The sequence below is a fragment of the Notolabrus celidotus genome, chromosome 19 (genome assembly GCF_009762535.1).
Source record: "Notolabrus celidotus isolate fNotCel1 chromosome 19, fNotCel1.pri, whole genome shotgun sequence".
NCBI classification, from domain to species: Eukaryota; Metazoa; Chordata; class Actinopteri; order Labriformes; family Labridae; genus Notolabrus; species Notolabrus celidotus.
In genome coordinates, this window is record NC_048290.1 from 12,522,496 (window position 1) to 12,548,456 (window position 25,961).

Sequence of the window (25,961 nt, forward strand, 5' to 3'; positions counted from 1 at the left end):
AAGCAAGAAATAGTAGAGGGGTGTTTAAAAAGTCAGATGATGACAAAAGTTCATGGAACATATCTCCTGGGGACCATGAACGAATCCAAGAAACCCTGTGTAAGTCAGTCTTAATGTTAAGTTGTTGACAGGTCAAACCCAATCAACACATGTAAACTTTATGTTGGTGTTGATATAAATCGGGTTTTCATCAAAGCCAGTGGGATTCATCCCCCGGGGACCATGAATGTTGGCCAAAAAAAAAAACCCTGCCGCAATCCTTGTTTCAGTTATTGAAGTTTTTAAATCAAAACCAGAAATCTTAAAGTTATGTGAGTGCTGCATAAAAAAACAAGTAACCTACTACCCAAGAGAGTTGGATTTATCTTCTCGGAACCATGAATGTCTGCATACATCTGCAAATCTTATGGCAGTCCATCTTAAAGTTTTTGAAGCTTTAAACTTAAAACAACAAGTATAGACTTATGGAACACTAAATGCATAATTGATTACCACTGTCAGTTTTGATCCAGTTTGCCATAAATGTTAGCGCAAAATAAATGGAAATCTATTAAATTGTGACAAGATTCATGAGTCAGAACCCAAAGTATTGACCTACAGAGAGAGATAGACAAATACTGTATGATTTATTATAAGATAGATAAATGAACAATGAAAGGCTTAACGTTTTTTGACAACCAAGAAAAAACAAGGATTGGTTATTTCTTATCCAAGAATGCAGGCGTGGAATTAAGACCTTTATCTCCACTTTCATCAAATGTTTAAATCAAACCACTTTTATTATTAGCCAATACATGTATCAATAAATGAAGGAGGTTTTGGTAGTGACTGTGTCCCATTGTAAGAAAGCAGGGAAATAAAAATTGTTACTGACTGATCATTGGCTTTGAAACAATGGAATACAGTTGTAAAAGGTCTTGTTAGCCACACACATCACTCATGCTCACATGCATATAATCCCTAACACACACTCCCATGAATCGCCCTCTGGCTTTCACTACAGCACTTTGAAGAATTAAGAAAGGGACAAGACCCTTAGTAAATCCCTTAAATACACCCACTTCTTTCACTCCTCCCTTCTTCCACTCTTCTTCATTGAGTCCGTCTCTGTTCGGCTCAGACCCAGAGTTAGACCTCCACATGTAGAGTAAAGCTCTGTGGATATAGGACTCATTGCTCAGCTATGCAGTAGAGAGGGGGATTAAGACTGAGGACTAAAGGCTGGGTGCCAGTGCAAGGATTGGGCATTTCGCCATTTATGCATGATCTGGAGAGGAGAAACCACACTCTTTTTCTCTGACAGTTTTTACCGAAATCTCCTCTTTGCTCCTGTGTCATTCTCCCTCACCTTCTCCCTTTCTCCTTTCACCCCTCTTTCCCCTCTCTTTTAAAAATGACCCTGCTTTCAGAGGACCAGTCTGCGAGACCCCAGCCCTGCCGGCTTCCAGAGCCTGGCAAACACATCAGCAACTCTCTGCACCAGTTCTCAATGGGCTACAATGGCTCCAAAGAGGAATACATGACCAGTGGGGAGAGTGTTGTCTACCAAAACATGGAGCCCCCAAAGCGCTCAAGGGGACGACTCATTCTCCACGGCATGGTCATGTTTGGAAGGGAATTCTGCTACGCCGTGGAGGCCGCGTTTGTCACACCAGTGCTTCTGAGCGTGGGTCTTCCTCGCAGTCTGTACAGCCTGGTGTGGCTGATCAGTCCAATCCTGGGTTTCCTGCTCCAGCCCATCATCGGCTCAGCCAGCGACTACTGTCGATCATCATGGGGCCGACGGAGACCTTACATCCTGGCCCTTGGCATCTTCATGCTGCTGGGGATCACCCTGTTCTTAAACGGAGATGCTGTCATCTCAGGTAAGGGATAAAAAGTTGAGGAACTATTTGAGGAAGAGAGGAAGTAAAATATGAGAAGTAAGAAGTATTAGTCCAAGTGCTGTATCTGAAAATGTAAAGTTGTTGGGCTGACTGGACCTTTAATTTCGATGGAATTGAATAGAATGAGATATAAATGCTGTCTCGTAAAAGTTTAAAGTTTTTCCAGACATCTATAACTTTTTATTCCAATAGCTTAGTTTTCCCTCAGTGAACTTTTACTCATCTTGCTTTATGATATAATGGGATTACCATCTTGTTGATTCAAATATTTTGAACTTCTAATTTTTTTATTATTTTATGTTTCTTCTTACGTCTCTAACTTTCACACTCTGTGATTCAAACTGTAACCGTGTTGGCCTTCTCAGCCCAGATTTTAAAAGATTTAACTTGTTCAATGTGTTGGCATACAGTCCTGAGAGGCTCTTACGCTCGCACTATTAACTTGTGACTCAAGTTAATTGTGTGGCTTTGTAAGGTTGCCTTGATCCGATGCCCACTGGCACCAACAGACGATAAGGCAGAGTGTGAAAAAACTCATTGTTCATTTAGTAACAAGAGGAAAACCAGTGATGCCAGTCAAAGAAATGAAACCTCATTGGACAAACTCTTTCTACAAGAGAATGTGTGACCTTTAAAAAAAGATAAGAGGAGTAAGGAAATGTGTTTTTGCAGTATATCCACCTGAAATGACTTTCCTGAGAACAGCTCTAAATTCCTGTAATAATAGAACTTGAAATATGTCAACCTTTAAACCTCAATTTAATAAATTGGCTCGTAACTTAACTGTGTAATCACTTGACATCCCATTGAGAACAACAAAAGCTTATTTTCAGAAGGCTGCTTCACATCTCTGCACTAAAGGTTGAGAACTCCTTACAATTTAACCACATAAGCTAAGGAGAGAAATCACAACACATTTATTCACAATGAAACTCACTTTTTTCTCCTGCGTTGAATGCTGTAATTGTTGATTGAGTTTATTTGTAAGAAGCCTCAGGGCTTTGCCATCATCATCATATGAATTATCAAATATTTCTTTCTTTTTGGCGAAGGCAGGGTAAGCTGATTACCCTTCCATGTTTCTCAGGGGTGTAGAAAATGCTGCAGGAATCGTGCGACATAATGTTTGCATTGTTGAAACAGCTCTCAGTCCAACAGCCTCACGTTGACCACCATAAGAATGAGCCTTTTTGTGTGGCAGATAATGTTGCTCTGTATTTTTGATTCTTAGAGAAATTTTAGTTCATGTGAAACAAAGACTGAATGTTCTTTAAATATTAGAAAATCTGTCTTCGCCAATGAATCTGTTCTAAATTTTTGTTAGACTTTCATATTGTTCCTGCCTTAATTCTCTTGTTTTAGAGAGCACTCAACTTTTAAAACATAATCATTTTCCACTTCACAAAATTGTTTCCATTTTTGTCTTAATTTCTTTAATTTCAAGCTCTAAATGTGTGCGAGTGTTTCTTTTCCCTGAGGCTCTATCTGCCCTATTAAAAAAGATAATTTTACACTTCATGGCTGCTATTAAAGATTGAATCACTTTGCTACAGTGCTCAGTCATTTTGAGATGTTTTGCTCTGTTTTCCAGCAATAGTCACTGATAAGTCGTTGAAGAGCGTATGGGCCATAGTGGTGGTGATGTTCGGCGTTGTGCTGTTTGACTTCGCTGCTGACTTCATCGATGGGCCCATCAAGGCTTACCTGTTTGACGTGTGTTCTTATCAGGACAAGGAACGAGGCCTGCACTACCATGCTCTGCTCACAGGTGTGTACTCACATGGATATACACACAAACACTCACACTCTTTTTGTATTTCCAGCATGTATCTTAAAGCATTTGCTGTCAGCTTGAGTTCCTTGTTAAGTGCGACTTTCAGCAGGTGATAGCTTTCTTGAGGGTAGTTGTTTCACCCCCCCCACCGTAGCACACGATAATGTTGTGATCCTCTGAGCTGAATTTAATCTCTTTCTGGTGGTAATACTAGCATCCTGGGGGGTGGAACAGCTGTGCTGCTGTCTTCTGGTACCATGTTTCTGTTATGACAATTTTAAGTAAGATGGTGTATGAAGTGCGTGTGTAGATGATTTCTGTTTGCCAGAGGTGTAAAGGTAAACATATTTGTACCTGACCATTTCAGTATGGTGCAGATGAATCTCAAACCTAAGTTCCCAAGTGAACCTGAAGACCTTTAAGATCCCCTGCTATCATTAATGTCTCCTGTTTGGGACCACTTTGGTTTCTCTGTGAAATACAACACTGGACAAAGACAAGTGGATAACATGAAAGTAGTGTGCTGGCAATGTTGGCAACATGTCCAACCTGTTAATGCTTATAAATCGGCATCACATGAATGTGAATATCATGGCAACTAAGATAAAAAACAGTTCAATGCTCCCTTTGGCATTTAAAAGTTTGCATGTAATTTTGTAATTACCGCCATACTTAATTGATGAGTACTCAGGACTTGTGGACTTGTCAAAGGCATCTGGTGCAGGACTTACAACTGATGGATAGACATGCAGAGGTACTGACGCGTTCAAGGAGTGTTCAAGGAGCGTTCAAGGACAACGATAGTGTCTGTCTCAGAGGAACTCAGTGTAACTTCTTTTAGAATTGTTCAAATAGTGGAAGCTGTTTTGGTAGAAGATTGCAGTGTTGTCCTGTTTCTCTTTATATATATTTATTATATATGTTCTTTTTCATTTGTGTTTCATTTCAAATGTTTAAAAAAAAAAAAAGACATTTGAGGAGGCCTACAAGCATGAGCTATCAATGCCGTGCTTGAGACAATGAGTAAAAGGGAAGTTCTTTAAGTTCCTCATGAAGGAAAATTGATGTGACTTTGATGCACTGTTACACCCATACTGTTTGCAAATAACAGAGTGGCTTTTTCTGATGTGCCACATGGCCTTAAACAATTCTCTTCAATGAAGAATGTTGATGCTACTGGTCTCCTGACAAAAGTTATTTAATCATGACAAAAACAGCGTTCATTATCCCAGCGTATCAGAAAAAAGATATTTTTGATGCTTGATGATGGACTAGGGGGCTAAACAGACAGGCCTCCAATTAAGTAAATTTTCTCTGATATTCCTAGTAGACTTTAGTTGAAAATCGTTCTCTAAATGATTTCCTCTGAAGCTGACCCAGTGGCGACGGTGAAAGTTATTAAATCAAAAGGTCATATTTAATTGAGCCTGTTCCATAACCAGTTAAATGATACATTGGTCCCTATTTACTATCATTACTGTCATTTGTAAATGTATCCATCGTATAATGGACTGCACAGCATTTTGCAATGGACAACACTGAAAGGTGAGGTGTGTGGAATGATGCCTGAATAAGCAAATAGCACAATCTAAGTTTTGTTGTTTTTTAGTGTACTTAACACTTTTCAGTAGTGTAATCAAGAAGTATAGAGCATTAGTTCTGTTACTGAATATTATGCTCAGCAGCTCCTTAACCAAAAGCTGCTTTATTGAATATTTGTGTTTCAACACCGAATCAAATGACCGTGTGCGTGTGTGAAAGGGGTTTGCTCACAGCCAAAAAGCCAGAAAGAATTACTAGCCAACCCATTCAGTGCTGCAATGCACTTTAGCTTATTTCAGCTCATTCTTTTGTATTTTCAACCGGCAACATGATAGATTTCAGCCAGTCTTTTAATTCAGCCTCCACTATGTTAACAGGCTAACATATTGGAATAGAAAGCAGCTAAATAGATAGATGTTTGGAAGAAGAAAAATATGTTCAGCTCAATATTTGGGCAGTTTTGACTCTGAATCAAATACAAAATGAATGAATACAGATCCATTGAAGTTTATATTAAATATGATTGAAGAAACTGTTTTATCTTCTACTATTTTATCTTTCAAATCTTGCCAGTACCACATCCCTTTATGAAGAAATGAGATAGATGAGCAAATGCAACCTACTGCTTCCTTTCCTGAAATTGTGTATTCCACAGCCCCTGAAATCAAGACTCTCTTGGTTCGTTTTGGGTCTTGATGGATTCTGTTTCAACTTCATTTTTAGGTCATGGACTTGTGGCTGAATAAATGAATGTATTCTCATTGAAAAAATGAAGTCCAGTTTCTCCAAAGTTCAATGTGATAAGAGGAAAAGCAATGCAATGTTCTTTGCTGGCATAATGGACATGGACTGAGGTCAGTCGAAGATAGACATTTTTACACACAATGGACTTGAGGGAACAAGGCTGTAATTGCATTTGAGACCTCCGCAATAATTATACAATTATGGATTGCTCTCTTGTAGGATTGCACATAATGACACATTCAGAAGCACCTGAAGGTATGAACTTGGATTGGTATATTTCCTCTGGCTCTACTCAAAGCACAAAAAGACTGCTTATAGATGGAAAAAACTTAGCAATCAAGTGGTCTGAGATACAGTGTAAGGTCAAGAAATTACTTTAGAGCACTAAAACAGTTTTCTTTTAATTAGAGGACTTGCAATGGACTATTTTAATACTTATCGCTGGAAGAATCACTGAAATCAGTCCTATTGTCCTACAATCAGGCTATAAAAAAAGTTAATTTTACTGTAATCCATCTTAAGTTTAACCTTTCTTTCAAAACACTATCTAAAAAAATGTTCCAAATAAGTAAATAAAGAAGGTCCTAGAAATAAACCAGATCAAGCAATATTTGGTTATTCTCTGGTGTAAGATGATGCTTTTGGTGTGAGCGTCAGTGGTGTGCTCAGCTGTCAGCAGGCACCGGGTGGTGTGAGCATGCTAGTCAGGCTGTAATCCAGCCCTGAGCTAGTCATGTGCTGCAGTCATGGGTCTGGGCTGAGAGAGACAGAGGCCAGGCACATGACTCCTTGGACGCCGCTGCCACTGCTGGTATGTGAGGTTTGGGGAGGGAGGAGCACAAGTTGTAGTGGGTTCCTTTGTAATTATTGTAACTCCTTTATGAACCTAGAATTCAACCTTTAGAGAGTAAACAGTTCTGATGAAATGTCACAAGTGTTCTGTGCTTTGCAGCCCCCCCCCCCCCCCCCCCAGCTCACCCCGTTGTACATATTCATGGCTCCCAGAGGATAAACTGTAATGTGTTTCATAATTCCCCTTTCTTCTAGCACCATCTACTTGGTAAAATGTACACTAGTCTAGTTAGTGTAGTAAACTTTTACATTCAATCACAGTTTCTAGAGGGTGAATCTTAATGCATTTTCTAATTCCTGCTGCTCTTTCTACCTTTCTATACTCAAATACAGTTGTTAGCATGCCAACAAACTAAGCTAACACACTTAGTGTGGTAAATATTTTGCTCTAATGCGTGAACTTTTCCTATGACATTATGTAGAAGTGTTCTTTACTCATTATCCCCCTGCTCAACCCTTGGTTAGCCCTATTTTACATTCAGGTACTTCATCATGACACCCTTTCATCCAGCACCATCTACATAACAAATCTTTGACTTGCTAACTAGTCTAATAGACTTTGACCCACATTCATGTTTCCCAGAAGATGAATCTCAATGTATTTTGTAATTCCTACTTACCTAGTACCATCTACAGGCCAAAATGTTGTCTGGTCAAGTCCTTTGTTTGATGAAAAAATACTTGTGTCAGATGTCTTTATTGCTATTTATTGCTTTGTATGCGAACCCAACATGCATGATACTGTAAACAACTTTTTTTAACCAGTGAAATGTGTCACTGAATCAATTTGACAGATACTTTTTGAGTTCATTTACAATATGCCAGACCTCACCTTGCTGATTTCAATCCCTCTCCCCTCTCTCTAATCTCTCATTGTTTCATGAAAAAGTCCAAAGTGAGTCACGTGACAAGACTGTTGCACTCTGCAATAATAAGCCCAGAGTAATTCCACTGGCAAATTAGTATCTGCTAAAACAAACAGCAATGACAGACAGAAAGGTGAGAAGGTTCTTGAATCAAAGATAGGACTCCAATGCTAATGTTCTAGCAATGCAAACACAAGCCAAGTCTGAACCCTGAGGTGGTTATTACTTTACCTGCCTGCTGCTGTAATGTAGAAAAATAACCCCCATTACATTTGACCTATTCTAAAAGGCAATATATTTTCACACTCTCTCTTCCCTCAATTAAAAAATGAAGTACCTGGTGATTCAATAAATATCACACATTATTATGCCACTGGCAGAAATGTGAATCATAATTTGGTTTTAATTTAGATGTTTGTGGTCATACCTTTTCGTTTCAGACAGCTTTTAAATGTAGTTATCTGTATGTGTTAATAAGGAATGATGATCCTCTGGCATTATTCTCAGTGCTACAAGCAATAAATCACTGCACAGACTTGTCAGATTCCACAGGTAAGTAAATGTACCTTAACCGCTCAACTGTACTCACTAATAGTTTTTGTGCCTTAGTCACTCGGCCCTGTATCTGCATACTTTATTAACACAGCAGCAATACACAAACAATGTACAATACTAGTATATAAGTATCACAGGCGTTTCTAGCCCATTTTTGGGGTGCTGAAGCCCCTCTAAATTGAATCCCAGAACCCCTAAAATTTGAGAGATTTTTAATTTTTTTTTTGCTGTATGTCCTTTTTAACAAGCTAGAAAAGTTTCAAAACCATACAGTACTTGGTTGAAACGTAATATTTTAACACCAAAAATACAGCAGCTCCACTGCGTTTTACATGTTGTGCATTGCATTTCAAATGAAAGTCCAAAAACTAACTCCTATGTCAATTTTTGGTTCTCACTAGGGGGCTGGTTAAAGTATATGTTGAGGAGCTGCTGTATCAAAATGAGTTGTCTTTCCCCAGAAATTAGGGTTACCATATGTTACTTTTATAATTCCAATCCATTTCTCTTTTGCTGTGGCTCAGGATTTAAATGATCTTTATCAGATTTGATAAAGATTGCATTAAAATGTACAAAACAGTGAAATTGATCTCGCCCGCCTCAGCACCCCTAAACATCCGATCCTAGAATTGCCCCTTTTAAGTATCATAACAGTATCATTTATTGTGATCATGCAGTGATGCTAGTGAAAGAGTCTGATTGCAGAAGGAGTAGAAGACCTTCAGTAGCACTCCTTATGGTAGGGTTAGTGTAGCAGTCCGCTGCTGAAGAAGCTACTCATGGCTCCTACAGTCTCACGCAGGGTGTGTGAGAGATGACATTTATAATGGACGTCAGCTTGGCTAAGATCCTTCTCTCGCCCACCTCCTATATGGAGTCCAGAGAACAGTCCAGGACAGAACTGGCCCTCTTGACCAGTTTGTTCAGTCTTCTTTTCCGTCCCTCTCTAGATCACCACTAGAAGAGTGCAGACTTCCACAGTGTCATAAAATGTCTGCAACAGAATCCTGCACTCTCCTAAAGACCTCAGTGTCCTTTGCAGGTGTAGACGACTTTGGCTTTTCAGGATGTCTGTGTTGTGTGACCTTGTCTTGATGGCGTTGACCCAAAGATGGTTGAGCTCACACCCTTCAACAAAGTCCATGATGACTTCAACAAAGTCCATGATGACTTCCCTGTACTCCTGTTTGACGATGGCTGTGTCTTCAGGAGGTGAAGTCTGATGTGTATGAGATGAAGAAAAAGGGGGAGAGCACTGTCCCCTGAGGGCCCCTCTTCTGCAGACCTCATACACTGAAGTCTGTAGAAGAGGCCTCCTTGAGCCTCCCACACTGTGATCTGTTAGTGAGGTATTGCTGTGTCCATGCAGCCAGGTGATGGTCCACTCCTGCTTCTTCTAGCTTCCCCCGGAGCATTGAATACTGAAGTGTGTCAAATAAGTCAAAGAATATGACTCTCACAGTACTGCTGATGTTCTCCGGGTGAACCAGGTAGATGACAGCATCCTCCACCCTAATATCTGGTTGGTAAGGAAATTGCTGGGGTCCAGATTTTGGCCCGCCATTGGGCAGAGGTTATTCAGAATCATCCTCATCCAGTGAGAAGTGAGGGCCACAGATCTGAAGTGGTTTGGCTCCCTGAGGTGTGAAGTCTTCAGGACTAAGTTGAAATGATAAAAAACATTTCACAAACTGCATCTCAGCAAAACATGTTGAATAACACACAGGTTGGCTCACTAACAGTGCAGACTGGATGGGCTTCTTTTTCTCCATCTGTTTGTCTTATAGTAAATGTGCAACAGCAACATAGAGAGAAGCTAACTTTGCCTCTTGAAATGCTCGTCAAATAAGTGGTCAGGGCCTCTCACCTTTCTTGAGGCTGTCAGGTCACAGCATTTAATTAACCTTTTAGAGTAATGAGAGGAGGGGGTGTTGTTAATGAAAACCAGAAGAGCTAAGAGTAACGTGACATTTAATTCAGCACTGATGACCATGTTGTGTATGATGTTGTGTGTGTGTGTGTGTGTTCTTTGCCCACCTGTATGCAGTTTTTAAGCCTTCAAGAAAACAGACAACACTTTTAAAAAGTGTTGTGATACAGTAGGTCACAACTACTGCCTGGAAATTGAGTTAGGAACATTTTGTTAGGAGTGTTTGTCTGAGGCTTACAGCGGTAATCAAAGTAAACAAATAATTCTCTCCAATTTAAAATAATCACTGATGATCATCTCTCTTGTGCTTATGCAGTGTTCATCATTTTGTGTTGATTTGTGCCTTTTGTCAGCAGAGATGATTTCCTTTTTTCAGCAGTCAGTCTTTCATAGTATGACTACTCCAGTTCTGTGTGTATAGAATATTTACTGCATATACAGTATAATCTCTGATACGTATTATCCTCCTTAATGAAAGCGGCCATCACAAAAGTAGTAATAACAAATGTTAACTGATCTCAGAGATGGGAGAAAGGATGATTCTGTTAGGCTTAATACAAGACTACCTTTTATTACATGGATTTCTGTCAGCATATAATGTTAACGCCAAGCGGCAACCTCTGGTCTCAAACTATGAAGCCCATGCCGAAGTGTTATAAATCCTCTTGAGGCTGCAGAAACACCAGAAATCCCATAGACACCAATTCAGAAAAGACGATCTTTGCAGCATTAATCAACATGTTTACAGCCTGGTTCAAAAAGCATCTTGGCTCTTCGTAGCCAATTTCTCTATCGGCACACACTGTACGGGGGGTGAATTATTTTCTAATGCAACGGTTCAGAAGATATTAAGATTAAGAGTTTTTGCCCAAATAAGGACATGACTGACTTGACTCCTGGTTGAGTTCCGCATTTCCAATATGGCTGCCGCCGTCGATTGGCTTCAAAACAGTGTTCAGGTACAGATGGGTGACGTCACGGATACTACGTCCATATTTTATACAGTCTATGATTAACATTCACCACCTGCTTCGACTGGCTTTTTTTTTTTCACGCTGGCAGTGTCCATGTACCCAAAATCAGAGGGCTTCTCAAAAACACTTACTGTTGCTTGGCTACAAAAGTTTTCCGATGGCACTCCTGCTTCACTGTGACCATGAAGTTTGTTATGTGCTCTGTATGCTTCATATTTGCTTTTATTCAATGGATTAGTATAAGGCTCGCAGAGTCAGTGACATAATTTAAATCTCCTATTTTTTACAGACTTCATCTTTTAAACAGCCTTTTATTTTTATTTATTATTATTTATAGTTTTTATCCAAATAATTAATTGTATTAATTTTATTTGATTATTTGATTTTTTAATTAATTTTGTCATTTCTTATTTTAATGTTCTTAATTAATAATTTTCAATTTTATCTGATTTGATGTTTTCTTCTTCTTAAAACCTTTTTATTGTCCTTTAATGCTTTTATTCACTTTATTCACACATCTATTTTTATTTATTTATGGGTTTTTTTTAAAAAACAGTTTAAATATAATTTATTGGTCTGCTGTCTCACCACTTTATTCTTTTTGATTTGCGTTTATTCTTTTTAATATTTTGTGTTGTATTTTGTTTTTGCATTGTTAGATTTTTTCTACACTCCTCTCTATCTGTCAAAGATTTATTTTGTCTTCCAAATCCTGCCATGCTTTGCTTGTCAAAGCACTTTGTAAACATTTGTATTAAACGTGCTATACAAATAGTTATTACAAAGTTGTTATTATTATTATTATTATTATTATTATTATTATTATTATTATTATTATTATTGTTATTATTATTATTATTATTATTATTATTATTATTATTATTATTATTATTATTATTATCATTATTATTATTATTATCATTATTATTATTTTACTATTATTTCTTTTACAAAGAAATTATAATAGCATTTGATAGAGACCTTGTCACAGCTTTACAACTAAATTGACACCTGGAAATTGTCACCCCTGGAAAAATCAGATGTAGTTGGATCCACCTCTCATGACCTCTGCCATTATCGCATATGAAGTTGATGACAGAAGTCCCACTCTTTTATAATTTGTAAGGTCATTGATGAGGACGTGGCATTGGTGAGTGTGGATGTTCCAAAAGTTAATGTATTTTATCATTTTCGACTTAAGACAATGAGCACTTAAAACCCGACCTACATGGAAATTGGTGCTTCCAGCACAAAAATGCTAGTAGTGGACACAGGCCCTTATATTATGTATGATTTCTTGGAAACGTATCTGTGAACCAAATAACTCTCTTAAAATACATCTGGCCCAATAAGTGAGTTAGTCCCTCACTTTCTGTGATATGATTCCTATGACCCTAAAGTATACTCCATGTTTCGACTGATTCATATTTTTTTTTCAAGACCACAATTTTACTGTTCTGGTTCTGGTTCTGGACCACTTTCAATGAGTGTCTAGTGTCACTCTTAGCCATTTTTTTTATTTTTTATTATTTTTTACAAATAATGATTTAAAAACCCACCACAAACCTGTTCAGCACCAAGCAGCAGATTGCACAGTTGTAGCTTGTTAGTACATCAGAGTGTTAGGCAAACAAAGAACCAGATGTTTTTTTCAGGATAAGTGGAGATCAAAAGCAAGGATAAAGGAAAGTGAATATCGACGTGCGTGAACACATTAATGATAGTGTTTTTGCTGCAAGTTAAGACAAGAAACTGTTACTGAAAAATGCCACATTAGGGGAATCAATCGACCACCACCTCTTTCCCTGCTGTTTTCGATCAACTGCCCGTTTAATGTCTATCATTTCGCTGTCCATTTCAGGTCTAGGTGGAGCCTTCGGCTACCTGGTGGGAGCTATGGACTGGGGTCACTCTGTGATTGGCAAATTGATGGGCTCTGAGTACACAGTCATCTACTTCTTCTCAGCATTGACTTGGGGCATCTTCCTCACTGTGCACCTCTTCAGTATTCCTGAGATACCACTGGGCAAAGATCCATCTGCATCTGACCTTACACCTCCCAGTGCCCTCCGTCTGCTGGGCTCCCAAAGCAATGTTTATGGATCCCTAGCTAAAGAGCCTGTCTCTTTGCCAACATCTGTTCCTGATCACAGGCCCAGGTCATTTTCTGCTCTCGGTGAGGCCAACTCAGTGACCTCCAGTGCCAAACAGCCCAACAAGGTATATAAAAATGTTCAGCTCAAATACTCTCCGAGGGATCATGTGTTTTCACTGCACAGACGTGGTCAAAACATGTGGAATACAAATGCTTAGTTGTTGATTTACCACTTACAAAACCCCTATCCTGTTCACACTCTCAGGGAAAATTTTAAGTAATTTCAGGAGTTATTCTCTGTAATTCAAACATCAGAAAACTTGTCAGAAGAAAACCTTTTCTTTGGTTGTTTTCTACAGAGAAAATGAGAACAGTTTTGAGATAGCTGAATCCAATCCAAAGTATTTTGGTGCACAAAGAATTAAAGAAGAGCATCTTTGTTAAGAATTATTTTTTGGTACATATGAGGCCAGCATTTTAAAGGAGACAGTTTACCTTTTAAGTCATCTTAATGTCAGTTGTATTGCAGAATTCAAAGCCAAGAGACTGGAAATTTATTCATAAACAAACAGAGTAAGGTTACCTATATTAAATAATGTGAGCACATTGACAGTAATGTTTGTATAGCTGTGAGTGGTGTGTCAGACTCGCTGCAGCTAATCAAATTTAACCTTTGGAGATTCAATGATCATAACCTTTAGACTGAACTAGAAATATAAAAACAAACAAACTGGAATATTTGCATTTGATCTCATGGTATATTCATGAAAAGTGGTGGGGATACCTCATACCTTGAAATAGGGCACAAGCTAGGCCAACAGCGCCCTTGGTGAACCATCTTTAGTTTTGATCTTTGTTGTTTCCCTCCTGTATTTATATGAAGAAACAACATTATATGGGAAACAATAAGATAAAACCCAGGATTTATTGATCCTGAAAGATTGTTTTACTGCTTTTTCTCATCTGTTGTAGACATTATATAAAACTCTCTTGAAACAATCATGTGACATTTAGATATAGTATGAATGTAAACGTTGCAACGATAAAGTTCCATCAGAAGCATTCACCAACATCATGGATTGAAGGAGGAAATATTTACTGCTGCGATTCTATTAAGGTTTGACATTGAACAGTAAAACCTCTTCACTTAGTTCATATATTTTTTCTCACATAACATTGAAAAGATTTAATACATCAGTCACTTTTCTGAAACCATTTTGGTGTTATATCTGTCCTTCGGCTTGTGCTTTTTGTCTTTCACCATGTCCTATTTATTAACCTTGAGCAGTAATCGAAGAATGCACACATTTTAACCTTCGAGGCTCTCAAACTGTCAACAGCTTTGGGCATTTGAAGCACCATCAGCTATTAAATACCAGGACAGTAATGCGTGCTGGAGTTAGAGCTTTTCAGCCTGTCACTACTGTAGCTGTTGAACACTGACCCTTGTGATGTTTTCATGCATTGGCAGGACCAGAAGAAAATGACATTCAGGTCAATGATGAAAGCTATCATCAATATGCCACATCACTACCGCTGCCTGTGTGTCAGTCACCTGCTGGGATGGACAGCTTTTCTTTGTAACATGCTGTTCTTCACTGATTTCATGGGACAGGTAATGATTTTGTTGTATCTGCATGAAGATAATGTGTTAGGACTTGATTTAATCTATTTTAAAATCGCACTAATCCATGTCATAGAATTGAGGACCTACCCTTTATGCAACGTAGAGCTCCTAGTTCCTGTCAATCCTCATTGAATTATAGTAATCAGTGTGATTATATGCATCATTCCTCTGTCTTTGCTCTTACAAATCATTATAAGCTATCGTGTCGTTTTTCTTGCTGCATTGAAAATAATAGATGATCATTTCAGTCTCCAGCTATATATCTTAGGCCTATCATTAGACTTTTGATTACACTATCAAGATATTTCAAACTGTCATTTTGGCTCTTGCACACTGTGTGACTGGACATTACAGTGCAAAGTGAGAACTAGAAATAGATGCATTTTCCTCACATTTTATATCATATTTATTAAATAATTGAGAAAATAATCCTAATCACAGCCCTGTTAATTCCTTACATACAGTTAAATAAATGTCATTTTCCATTTATTAAAACTAAGCACTCTTTGTTTTTTATTAGAATCTCGCACAATTTAGCATAAATACGACGAAATAAAGGTAGGCTATTTAAAGCTTAAAAGATCAAACTTGCAAGTCAAAGAAACAGTTTGATACTTTGGGAAATATGTTCTATCTTTCCTAGAAATAATTGTGAAGACTGATACATCTTTCTGGTCTGTACCGAGAGAAATTAAGCTGCATCCAGTTAAAGGTCAGCTTAGTTTAGTGTGACTTTTAGCAAGGGAAGGCATCTTGCATAGCTTTGTCTAAATGTAGCAAAACCTTCTAGTTAACCAGCACAAAACTTGCTATCTAATGGCTGGTTGTGTGTGACCCGGACAGATTCAGGACTAGCCAGTTGGCTTGGTTCTGTGATAAAGAAAATGAAGCTGCATCCAGTTAAAGGTCAGCTTAGTTTAGTGTTAAGACTTTTAGCGAGTGGTAGCTTGCATGGCTTTGTCTAAATGTAGCAAAACCTGCTTGCTAGCACACAAAAAGCTAATACCTCTTACCCAAATAAGAGGTATTAGCAGATTTTTTTTCCCCTTAAAAGGAGCCCAGCTATCAGTTGCCTGCTAGTTAACCAGCGCAAAACTTGCTATCTAATGGCTGGTTGTGTGTGTGACCTGGACAGATTCAGGACTAGCGTCAATCCTCTCACCAACTTTCTGCTTGATGACTGTAATGTATGACACGCAGCCAGTTAGCTTGGTTCATGATAAAGATTGAGAATGATGTGTAAATGGCTAGGCAGAACAGGGCTTGTTTGCCCCCTGCTTTTCTTCTTTATAAGTTAGCTAGCTATGTCTAGGCCAGAGCTACACACTTGTTAAGTTTTTTGTGAACCTCTTGGCAAGAAAGAAAATATTTTATCCTTAAAACCTGTATGACCTATTGCTTTTGTAGAGAAGTTGAATGCTACAAACCTAGCTAAGATCATTTTTGAATGGTTTTTAATACGTGAGGTACTCAGAAGATTAGCAAACTAATATAGTGTAAAAAAAAAAAAAAATACTGGGAAATGTGTTGATTGTTTTTTTTCTTTTTTTCATTACTTTATGCCTGTTATATTTGTGTTATGGTCTTTAGGGCCTAAGTTATTAAAGTTATTCATTGTCAAACAAAACAAAAGTACACATTGAGGACAGTAACATTTGAAGTGCAGAACATAAAGCACCAATATGTTGCTTTGTTTAAGCTCCATTCCTCCCTGTTTGTATTGAGGCTTACATTGGGGGAGGTCGGGAGGATTGGGAGAGGTTCCGGGGAGAAGCAATTCTACTGATGTGTGTAATCTTATGTTGACAGGTGTTGAAATGATAAATGCCTCACAGTCTCATGCTGTGAATTCTGATTTAAGAAGGTACTGAGCAACATGAAATGCTGCTCACCGTCACACTTCGTTGAAACCTGAGGCACAAACATGTAATCTAAAAAAGCAGACACATGAATCAGGAAATAGGCGTGGGAGTCAGTGGCCCCCTGATATGGGAATTTGCCTCTTTTTCATTAAGAATCTTTATCATAAAGTTATTATTTCAGCAAACAGAGCACACATAAACAGGAAGTAAATTACAAGAAAAATAGGTGTATTTTGTTTGGATTTATACCCCTTAAGTAAGCCAGAGTAAAGTATCTGTGTTGAGCTGAGAACTAGTTCTTATAACAGAAGATAGAGCACTAACCGAGGGGATGTATTGAATACAGTGTTTTACAGTGTTTACTTAGCAGTCCTAAATACAGCTGGTTACAACTGCTGGTTACACTGGAGTAACTGAAAAGCTGGCATCTATTCCCAGAGGCATAAATCCCCTTTCATGATAGTTGATGATTGCTTATGGGTTCCAAAATCACCCCTTTTTAAAGCATGTATTGAACTTACCACATTGTCTGAAAACATTTTTGGGGAATATTTGGTGTGAATTTGAAATTTAAAGTTTGACCCATGTCCCATCTGTTCATATATAGGAGGCAGGATTTCCAAGCTATGCTGTAACTGTTTCACTTTCATTGAAATACAAAAGAAAAACTACTAGCAGCCTGTTGGAAGACAACCTTAATATCCAATAGTGGTATAAGACTATGTGATTGTACCTTGGGTGGCAACCAAACATTTATTGGGGCCCCATGCCACCGAAGGCCCAAGATGCCTTTAAATCTGGTTAGGTTTGCTGTTAACGTTCAGTATCTTGTTCCACATATTGGTGCTAGAGTTTCACAACCTGGCTTTCAGCGTAAGTGTGATTAGCTGCAGTTTTAGACTACGGTAGTGTAACCTCTTCCCACAGTTCCACAGTAATCATATCTTTCATATACTCTTCTTTCTGTCAGTGTATCTCAGTATACAGGTAACAGGTTTAGATACTTTCATTGCATGTATTACAGGGAAATGGTACCAACATATTCACACATTTTCAAATCGCTATAAGTTCCTCTGCTGCTTCATCACTCTGTCTGGTGTCTACTTTGTCCACGCTGTCACTTCTGTATAATGTTCATGCAGCCTAGAAAAAAGCAGCACAAAGTGCATACCCCTGATTATTAAACCACTCACCACTACCTATTGTCTGTCTCTCTGTTTTTCTTTTCCCATGTTGCAGATTGTATACAATGGAAATCCTTACGCAGACCATAACTCAGCAGCCTACGCCACATATGAGAGAGGAGTGGAAGTGGGCTGCTGGGGATTGTGTATTAATGCTGTTTCTTCTGCTCTCTACTCCTGTAAGTGAACATTTTTTAAAAGGCATCACAGTTTCCTTTTACACCACCAAGTTATTCACCAACATCTTCAACTCTTAAGTGAATTAAAGACAAGTTTATTGAGTGAGAATTTACCATCTCCTCTTTGTGACTGTACTCTGCTGCAGCCATCCATTACAGTAAATGTACAAACAATAAAACATGATAAGCTGTAGCTAAGAAAATAAAAACAGTTGAGGGGCAAGAGACACATGGAAATAAAGCAAGGTTCAGCCTCCTAGTGTGCAGCTGGGTCTATTTACAGTCTAGAGTCTGTGCAGATGGTCTTATAACATGCTTTTCTTCTTACATTGCTGTCCTGATGATGACAGCCTGTCCAATCACCTCTCCAGTCAGCCGTAGAAAATCTAATGTGTACTGCAGAGGGTTTTAAACTCTTTATGAGGTACAATAAAAGACAAGGCAGTTGACGGGGGGTTTGCTGTGGTTCTCAAATAAAAATGTATCCTTTGTAACCAGGCATGACGTATTTGTGCGTGTTTGTGTGTTTTACAGACGTGCAGCGTTTCCTGCTCCAATACATCGGCCTGAAGGGATTATACTTTATGGGCTACTTTGTGTTCGGCTTGGGCACTAGCCTGATTGGCCTCTTCCCAAACATCATCGCCACACTTGTCCTCTGTAGTGTGTTTGGTGTTATGTCTAGCACGCTCTACACCATCCCTTTCAACCTGGTAGCTGAGTATCAGCGTGAAGAGGAGGTAAGAGAGAATCGTTCACATAGAAATGCCTTTAAGGGCTAAAAGACATTGAACTTAACAAAATGCACCCTAAGAAGGACAACACATTTGTTTTCAATTTTTTTTTGTTTTTAAAGGTACAGTGTGTAGAGATGAGTATTTTTTTTTACAATATCTAGCAGTCAGACTCTAGGATGAAACGCTCCCATGCTCACCCCTCCAATCAGTAAAGTGACAGTGGCCTTCAAGGACAAGAAGCTACTGTGTGAATGAAAGCTATGATCCTCCATTCCTCAAATTATAATTATTAATACTAATTATTTTTCACACCACAACAACTTCTCCCTTCCAACCAGTGTATTTCACACAGCTGCTAACTAAATACAAAAATGCATATGTTACTAGTTTGTCCATTCTCAGCTACTGTAGAAACACGGCTGTGTAAGATGGCAGTCTCCATGGAAGCAGATCAGACCCTGATGTAGATATGAAAAAGCTTATTCAAAATGAACACAAATAAAATGACTTTTATATTCAGGTGATTTTAAACTAATTTAGACATACTTATGAATATTAAATTCCATGTCTAACGTCTGTTCTGCTAAATGCTGCTAAATACTACACACTGCGCCTTTAACGTAACCATTTTGCAGTCCTACATTTCAAGATTAATACTTTTTGAGCTTTTACTAACTCTAGCTATGCTCCAACTCTTTCAGAACGAACCAACCTTCAGTTATTTGATTCAGACAATCAAAGAGGGATAGTTAATCATTTTACCTTCAATTATTGAAAGGCTAATATGAACAAACTCACTACAGCAACATTTTAGAGAAAAAAAAACTCAGGCGGGAGGAAAAAGATTAAACAGAAACCATATCTACAAGTTATAGAAACACTTTGAGGAACCTCATGTTGTGTTGATTCTGGTAAGCTCCTTCGAAAGAAATCCGTCATGTTTTTTGGGGATGAAAACTGCATTTCCTATGACCCACCATCACACCCTGTCATAAAGATGTGGCTCTGAACAAAGTGTGCATTTGTTGTGGAAGCAAATTAAAAGACTACAGATCTTCTTTTTAGTACTACTTTTTCCAGTATGCAGATTGGTAATGAATTGATTTGTAGCTACGTGCATTTATAAATTGTAACGTCATAACAATAAAACTGAGTAAACTCTGATTTATTACTATTTAGCTTATAAAAAGTGACCAGACATGTTGGTTTGATATTACCTATGAGGTCCTGATACATTTTCAAATAATGTAAATATGCAAACGGTTTAACCATAGACTGTAAAAATAACGGACGTAGTATCCGTGATGTCCCCCATCTGTTTCTGAAGCACAGTTTTGAAGCCAATCATCGATGGGAGCCATATTGGAAATGCTGAACTCAACCTAAGTGCTGTCAAGCTAGTGTGAGGTAAAGAGGCGGGCTTTGAGCCTCCTAGCCAACAGCTACAGTGTTCCCGCCTGTCAATCAAGTCAGCTATGCCTCTCATAATGGAAAACTCGTAATCATAATACCTTCGAAACTGCCGTGTTATGAAAAAAGTTCACTCCCTGTACAGTTTGTGCCTATCGAGAAATAAGCTATTCAGATTAAACTCTGTAAATGTGTTTAGTTCTGCTGTAAAGATCGGCTTTTTTGAATTGGTGTGTATGTGGTTTCCAGTACTTCCAAGGTTGCCGGAGGTTGCCGCTTGGGTTTAACGCTCTTGTATACCATGTGCTTCACAGGGAAGCATTCACATACTGGCATGAAAGTTATATCCTATTCATGGCTCAAGTTTCTCCATCTATAACAATACTTCAACAGAGAACATAAGTATTTTTTCCAGTGTCAGCCATGAGCATAAAACACTATGTGAAAGAAAAAATATCTAAAGAAAAAAAGGAGAAACGAGAGAGCGTTTTACTTGTAAGTTTCTCTGCTTAGAGGGAACATGTTGTGCACAGTGTTTATGCACCATGCTATAATATATTTGAGTGTTTTCAGTTTGTAAGACGGTGTACAGAAGACAAACCAATAAGAAGATTTATTTTTGTAGTCAGCCATTCTGATTGAATTCATACCTCCAGGTTACAAAATCATAGACTTCTGCTTGAACATTTGATGTCTAAAAGTATAAGGCTGAGATAGAAACGTCATCACAAAGCTGTTAAGGCTTATCTAACTGTTTGCTTATTCCTCCCTTTAAGACTCAGATGACCTTTGTAATAGAAATTAATTTAATGTTCCTGCAATAAAAAAAAATGTCCATACACAAAAGTAATTAACTCAGTACCAATGCTTTTTTCCTCAGAACATCTTCTAAAGCATGCTATCAAGCTGTAAAACCTTTGAAATACATTTAGATGCCGACAAACACTTACATTAAAGCTGTGAAATGTTTTTAAAATGATCCGTCAATCAATTACACATCCTCTCTTCAGTTGACATTTAAAAACCTACTGACTCATTTTTTTACTTGTTTCGTTCGGCAGTCCTTGAATAAAGACGTCCTCATCCTGGCAGCTGACTTAAACATGACATTTTTAACAACAGCATTCATTATAAGAACATCACAGTTGTTTAATAGGGTTTATTTTTTCTAAGTAATTTCAGAAGGTGTTTTGACAGAGTTTAATCATAATTCAATGTAGAAAAATATCTCCATTCAAAATACTTATTTGACATCTGACAACTGGGCTTGTATTGCTGCAAAGGGGCCAATTCTATCATTTTAAAACTCATGAATACATAAATGCAATGTCCTTTTTGTGGTGGTTCAAAAAATAAATTCTTGGTAGACATGTTTTCGTATTACATGCCATTTCAATACCTTTTAAATCTGAATCAGATGAGCTGAAATCAACCCATAACAAGAATAATCTGAGCTGCCTGGAAAGCATTAACATAAAATGGTCTATTGCCTTTGGACTGATCTGAATCTGTTTACTGTTTGCTTTCTGCTTTGGCTATTTTTCCCCTCTCCTCCCTTTTAATTGCCACCCACACTTCCCCCTGTGCTTCCAGGAACAAATGAAGCTGCAAGGAAAAGATGAAGCCCCAAGAGGCACCGGCGTGGACTGTGCCGCGCTCACGTGCATGGTCCAGCTGGCTCAGATTATCGTGGGGGCGGGGCTTGGCGCTCTGGTCAACATGGCAGGAAGTGTAATCGTGGTGGTCGTGTCGGCGTCGACCATGTCCCTGTTAGGCTGCATCTTCATCGCCCTCTTTATTAAATATGTAGATTGATTCTGCTCATATGAAATTATTGTAATGGTATTCTTTTAATAAATGGAAATTCTTTATTATATCATTAAATGTCTTTGATTCCTATTCATCCTACTCATTTTATCCTTGCAATCATTTTGATGGCCTGGACTGTTTGTGTGGTTGGCTAGAGTGCTTTCAATGTTTATTCTCATGGTGAGGTGCATAAGGCTCAACCTTCTACATCCCTTGCACTTAACACTTAGCCTTACCCCTGTGTTTTTACACACGCACATCTCAGGGTCAGGTGTCCTGATTCTTGTTGAGATGGAGGGGCAGGGTGAAGTGATGGGGCTGCATTACCCTTCAAATGCAGATTTGTCACTACACTGCATAAACCATCATATTATCCTAGTTATGTGTTGTTTAGTGTATTAGGTACTTTTTCGTTAGAACAAGCTTTAAAAAAAAAATGTAGTTCACTTATGTCTCAGAATAACTATCAAGCTAGCTAATGTTGCTAGCTAGTTACGTAAACGCCAATGACGGCTACAGATGATGTATCAGGGTCTCATTTCGTCGGAAAGGCTTTCACCACTACCCCTCTTGACTCTGTCCTGAGTTAAGAGGACGAGTGGAGGACAAAACTAGTTCAGTCAGACAACTCACGTTTACTTAATAAGTTTATTGCAGCATACAGTATTGTGTTTGGCGTGTGGGCTCCGAATTTCATTACTCCTCGTAGATTATTTAAATGCAGACATTAGGAGCAATGAGAGAGGACTAACCCCCCTGGAGCCCGCAGGTGGAAGCCGGGGAGGAGGTGGGGACAAACTTCACACAGCACTGAGCAGAACAGCAGGAGCACTGCAAGCAGAGGCAGAGACAGGGAGGCTTGCCGTTTAAATAGACCGCAGAATGAGGATGTTGAGATCAGCTGATGGAGAGGTGGTGACGTGTCAGTATGATGAGCGCGGCTCGAGTTGTCTGCCTGAACTAGCTTGCAGGCATAAATGGGACTGAACCCAAGTGGTTATTATTTAAAGAAAAGCTTGACATTTCGGACTGCATCCCCATCATGCAGTCATATTAAGGCTCAAATCTGCAGATTGACACCGCTATCATGTAAAATGGTAAAAGAAGCCTTTGGATCCTGTGCTTATCTAAATGATCTCAAAGTAATATTTTAGTAAAGCACATCATCAGCAGTTTCCACTGAAAGGTAAAAGTGCCTGTTTGGCAGAAAAGGCGAAACCTGAATAATATACCTGTGAAATATTGCTGACTGAATTACATTTTAAGGGTTGTGCTTCAATTTGTACATCACATTCTTATGAATGTTTTATCAAGGAAATCCTGTATTGAATTTCTATACATTTGTTAATATGTCATCAGGCTCAAGGGTACACTGATTAGAGCTGAAGCTATCCACATTTTGGCCATTTTTCTCTGACATTAAGCCCCTGGTATGAAGCTTACATGCTATTATCATGTCTTACTGCTGTGTTAAGTACTTAAAACGTAGATAAGCTGAAGAAACGTAATCGCTTCACTGATTTTCAATTGTCGGCAGCAGGAGGGATATATTGGAGAAAAATCAAAAGATGTATTTCAAGTCAAAACATGTTTCGTTACCCCTGGCTTTTATCAGACAGCAGACAAGGTTAGCGTTTAACAATTTTGTAAAAAAAAAAAAAAAAGTAACAAAAACGGCAATTCCTAAAGTGTCCAATTGAAGGTGGCTCCGAAATATAGTGTGAATTAATCTACATAGCTCTATGTTAGCTTAGTAGCACATCAAATACTATCATAAATCAGCAGCTTATGATAGCTGAGTCCCCCACAGAACACCAACAACAAATAGCTAACCAGGCTGAACACTGTGAGAGCTAAGCAGCGAAAGGAAAAAACTGGGAGCCGGCTCTCTCTTGATGCAAGCCGACTCTTTTGATTCACTATAAAGCATCGGCTCTCAGAGCCGCAGCTTTTGATCATGACACATCACTACTCTGCTGAGAGTCCCCTCAATGTGGGTGGAGTTTGTCCACGGAAAAAGAGAAGGTTCCCATCAAAAGTCATGCCAACACCTGCATTCTCGCACTTTACAGATGAGGTCAAGAGATAGGGAGAGGGTGTGCGTGTGTGTGTGTGTGTGTGTGTGTGTGTGTGTGTGTGTGCGCGTGTGCATGCGTGTGTGTGTGTGTGTGTGTGTGTGTGTGTGTGTGTGTGTGTGTGTGTGTGTGTGTATATACGTGATTGTGGTGAAATATGTCACAGTTGCAAAGAAACAATTAGTATTTGACACTTCTGGCTCCTTTTAGCCTCCACTTTGACTGCCGGGTCAAATTGACCCATGAACAGTATCTATGTAATATAAACATGCAGGGGGGGTTGCAAATATGTGAAAGGAACCATTTTTATTTTATATGTTGATTACGCTAATTAAGGCAAGTAGAAGACGTTTCATACCGAAAAAACACTTTAAGCATTTTTTTTTATTTTTTTTTTCAACTTAGAAAAGGGTCAATCTGACCCTGAACATAACAGGAAGGTTAACCTAGGTCACAATTTTCCTTCACTCCCTGATTAACCAGCTGGGGTTATTGGGAGATTCCCTTAAGTAAGTGTACCCTGGAACACAGCATAGAGCATTTTAGCATAGAGCGGTTTGACTTCCAACTCAGTGTGGGAGGTGTTGGAAGAAATATGTGTATAGTGAATTGGGTGGTGTCTGACATTGCTGAAATTGCTTTTGGCTATTATGCAAGCATTACATTCTAATTATGCCATTTTTACATAAGCTTCTCATAAGACTTGTTGGAAAAGTGATAATAAGTCAAAGGTGCAACATCAAAATGGCTCTGAAAAACACTTTTCTGACCTTTATTACTATCACATATTTCTGAACAAGACATCTCAGGAAAACCTGGAGGATACATCTTAAAGTTTGTTAGAAATGTTCCCTTCCACTACAGGATGAACTGATTCAATTTGCAAGGTCAAATTTCAATTCTACACCATTCTCTTGAATTTTAAATCTCTGCAATGCTCTCTCTTGCTCTATCCCGTCAGAGCCTGTTCACGCTACTCTTGTGAGAGGGATCTACTGACCATCACATGCTGTGTTGAGAAACAGAGAGAGAGAGAGAGAGAGGAGAGAGAGAGATAGATAGAGAGAGAGATATTTCGGCCCATTATGCCTTTTTTGAGGCAACTGTGGTGCAAACTTTCTCTGTTTAATGTGGGCTTTAAATCCATTATAAGGGCGATTTCTTCTTTCAGTTCACAAATGTACATATGTACCATGTCCCTCCACAAAATCACAGGACTTATCCTAATGACTGCATACAGAGTGGACAACGTGCCTTTACTTCTGCCCATTGTGAGATGCAAGGTGAAAAGACCACCTTGACAGGCGCCGACATATTGTGCTGTGGGAGCCAAAGAATGCACAGAAGCTACCAGGCTGGTAGAGCCATGGGACAGATGTCACATCCTTACCCTACTGACCAAGACATGAATAAAACATACTGCTAAAACATTGAAGATCCCTCAAGTGCATACAGTCCACAGCAGAAAATTGTCTTTGTGCTGATTGAAAGCAGAAACTTTTGGAAGGTTCAATGACCCTCGTGTTCATCTTCTTCATATCTTCTCTCACGGTTCCTCCTCTACTCTGCTTATCTGGAACAGAACGCTGCAGGACGAGCCTGTTGTCCATAAAATGAAGGGTTGGGCGTTTATTTCCCAGAGTCCACAGGTTGAAGTGTCCTGGGGCTTTAGGTGGTGTAGCCAGCAGTGTGTGATTGTGTGTGATTGGAATTATTTAACACTGATGGGCACTTGCAGCCTTTGCTTTGAGTGCATGTGGTGTGAACGGCTGAATAACTTTGTATAAAAGTGCTTTGTGGTAGAAAAATGATAGAAAAAGCTCTAGAAATGTAAAATCTGTTTACCATTTACCATTATAG

General features: G+C 38.7%; 1 protein-coding gene across 1 annotated transcript; it reads left to right on the forward strand.

The window, feature by feature from the left end:
- Positions 1–1,132: 1,132 nt before the first annotated feature.
- On the forward strand, positions 1,133–22,070 carry slc45a2 (solute carrier family 45 member 2). The gene is made up of 7 exons (XM_034709908.1): positions 1,133–1,865; positions 3,478–3,654; positions 12,985–13,343; positions 14,690–14,833; positions 17,947–18,070; positions 18,605–18,810; positions 21,811–22,070. The coding sequence occupies exons 1-7, from the start codon at positions 1,394–1,396 to the stop codon at positions 22,030–22,032; spliced, it is 1,704 nt and encodes a 567-aa protein (XP_034565799.1). The 5' UTR covers positions 1,133–1,393; the 3' UTR covers positions 22,033–22,070.
- The last annotated feature ends 3,891 nt before the right edge of the window (positions 22,071–25,961 follow it).

Excerpts from the sequence above, each read along its gene's own strand:
- slc45a2 (XM_034709908.1), top strand. The coding sequence starts at position 1,394 with ATGACCCTGCTTTCAGAGGACCAGTCTGCGAGACCCCAGCCCTGCCGG. Across the intron at positions 13,344-14,689 it reads GTGCCAAACAGCCCAACAAG|GACCAGAAGAAAATGACATT; the intron begins GTATATAAAAAT and ends ATGCATTGGCAG. Across the intron at positions 18,071-18,604 it reads TTCTTCTGCTCTCTACTCCT|ACGTGCAGCGTTTCCTGCTC; the intron begins GTAAGTGAACAT and ends TGTGTTTTACAG.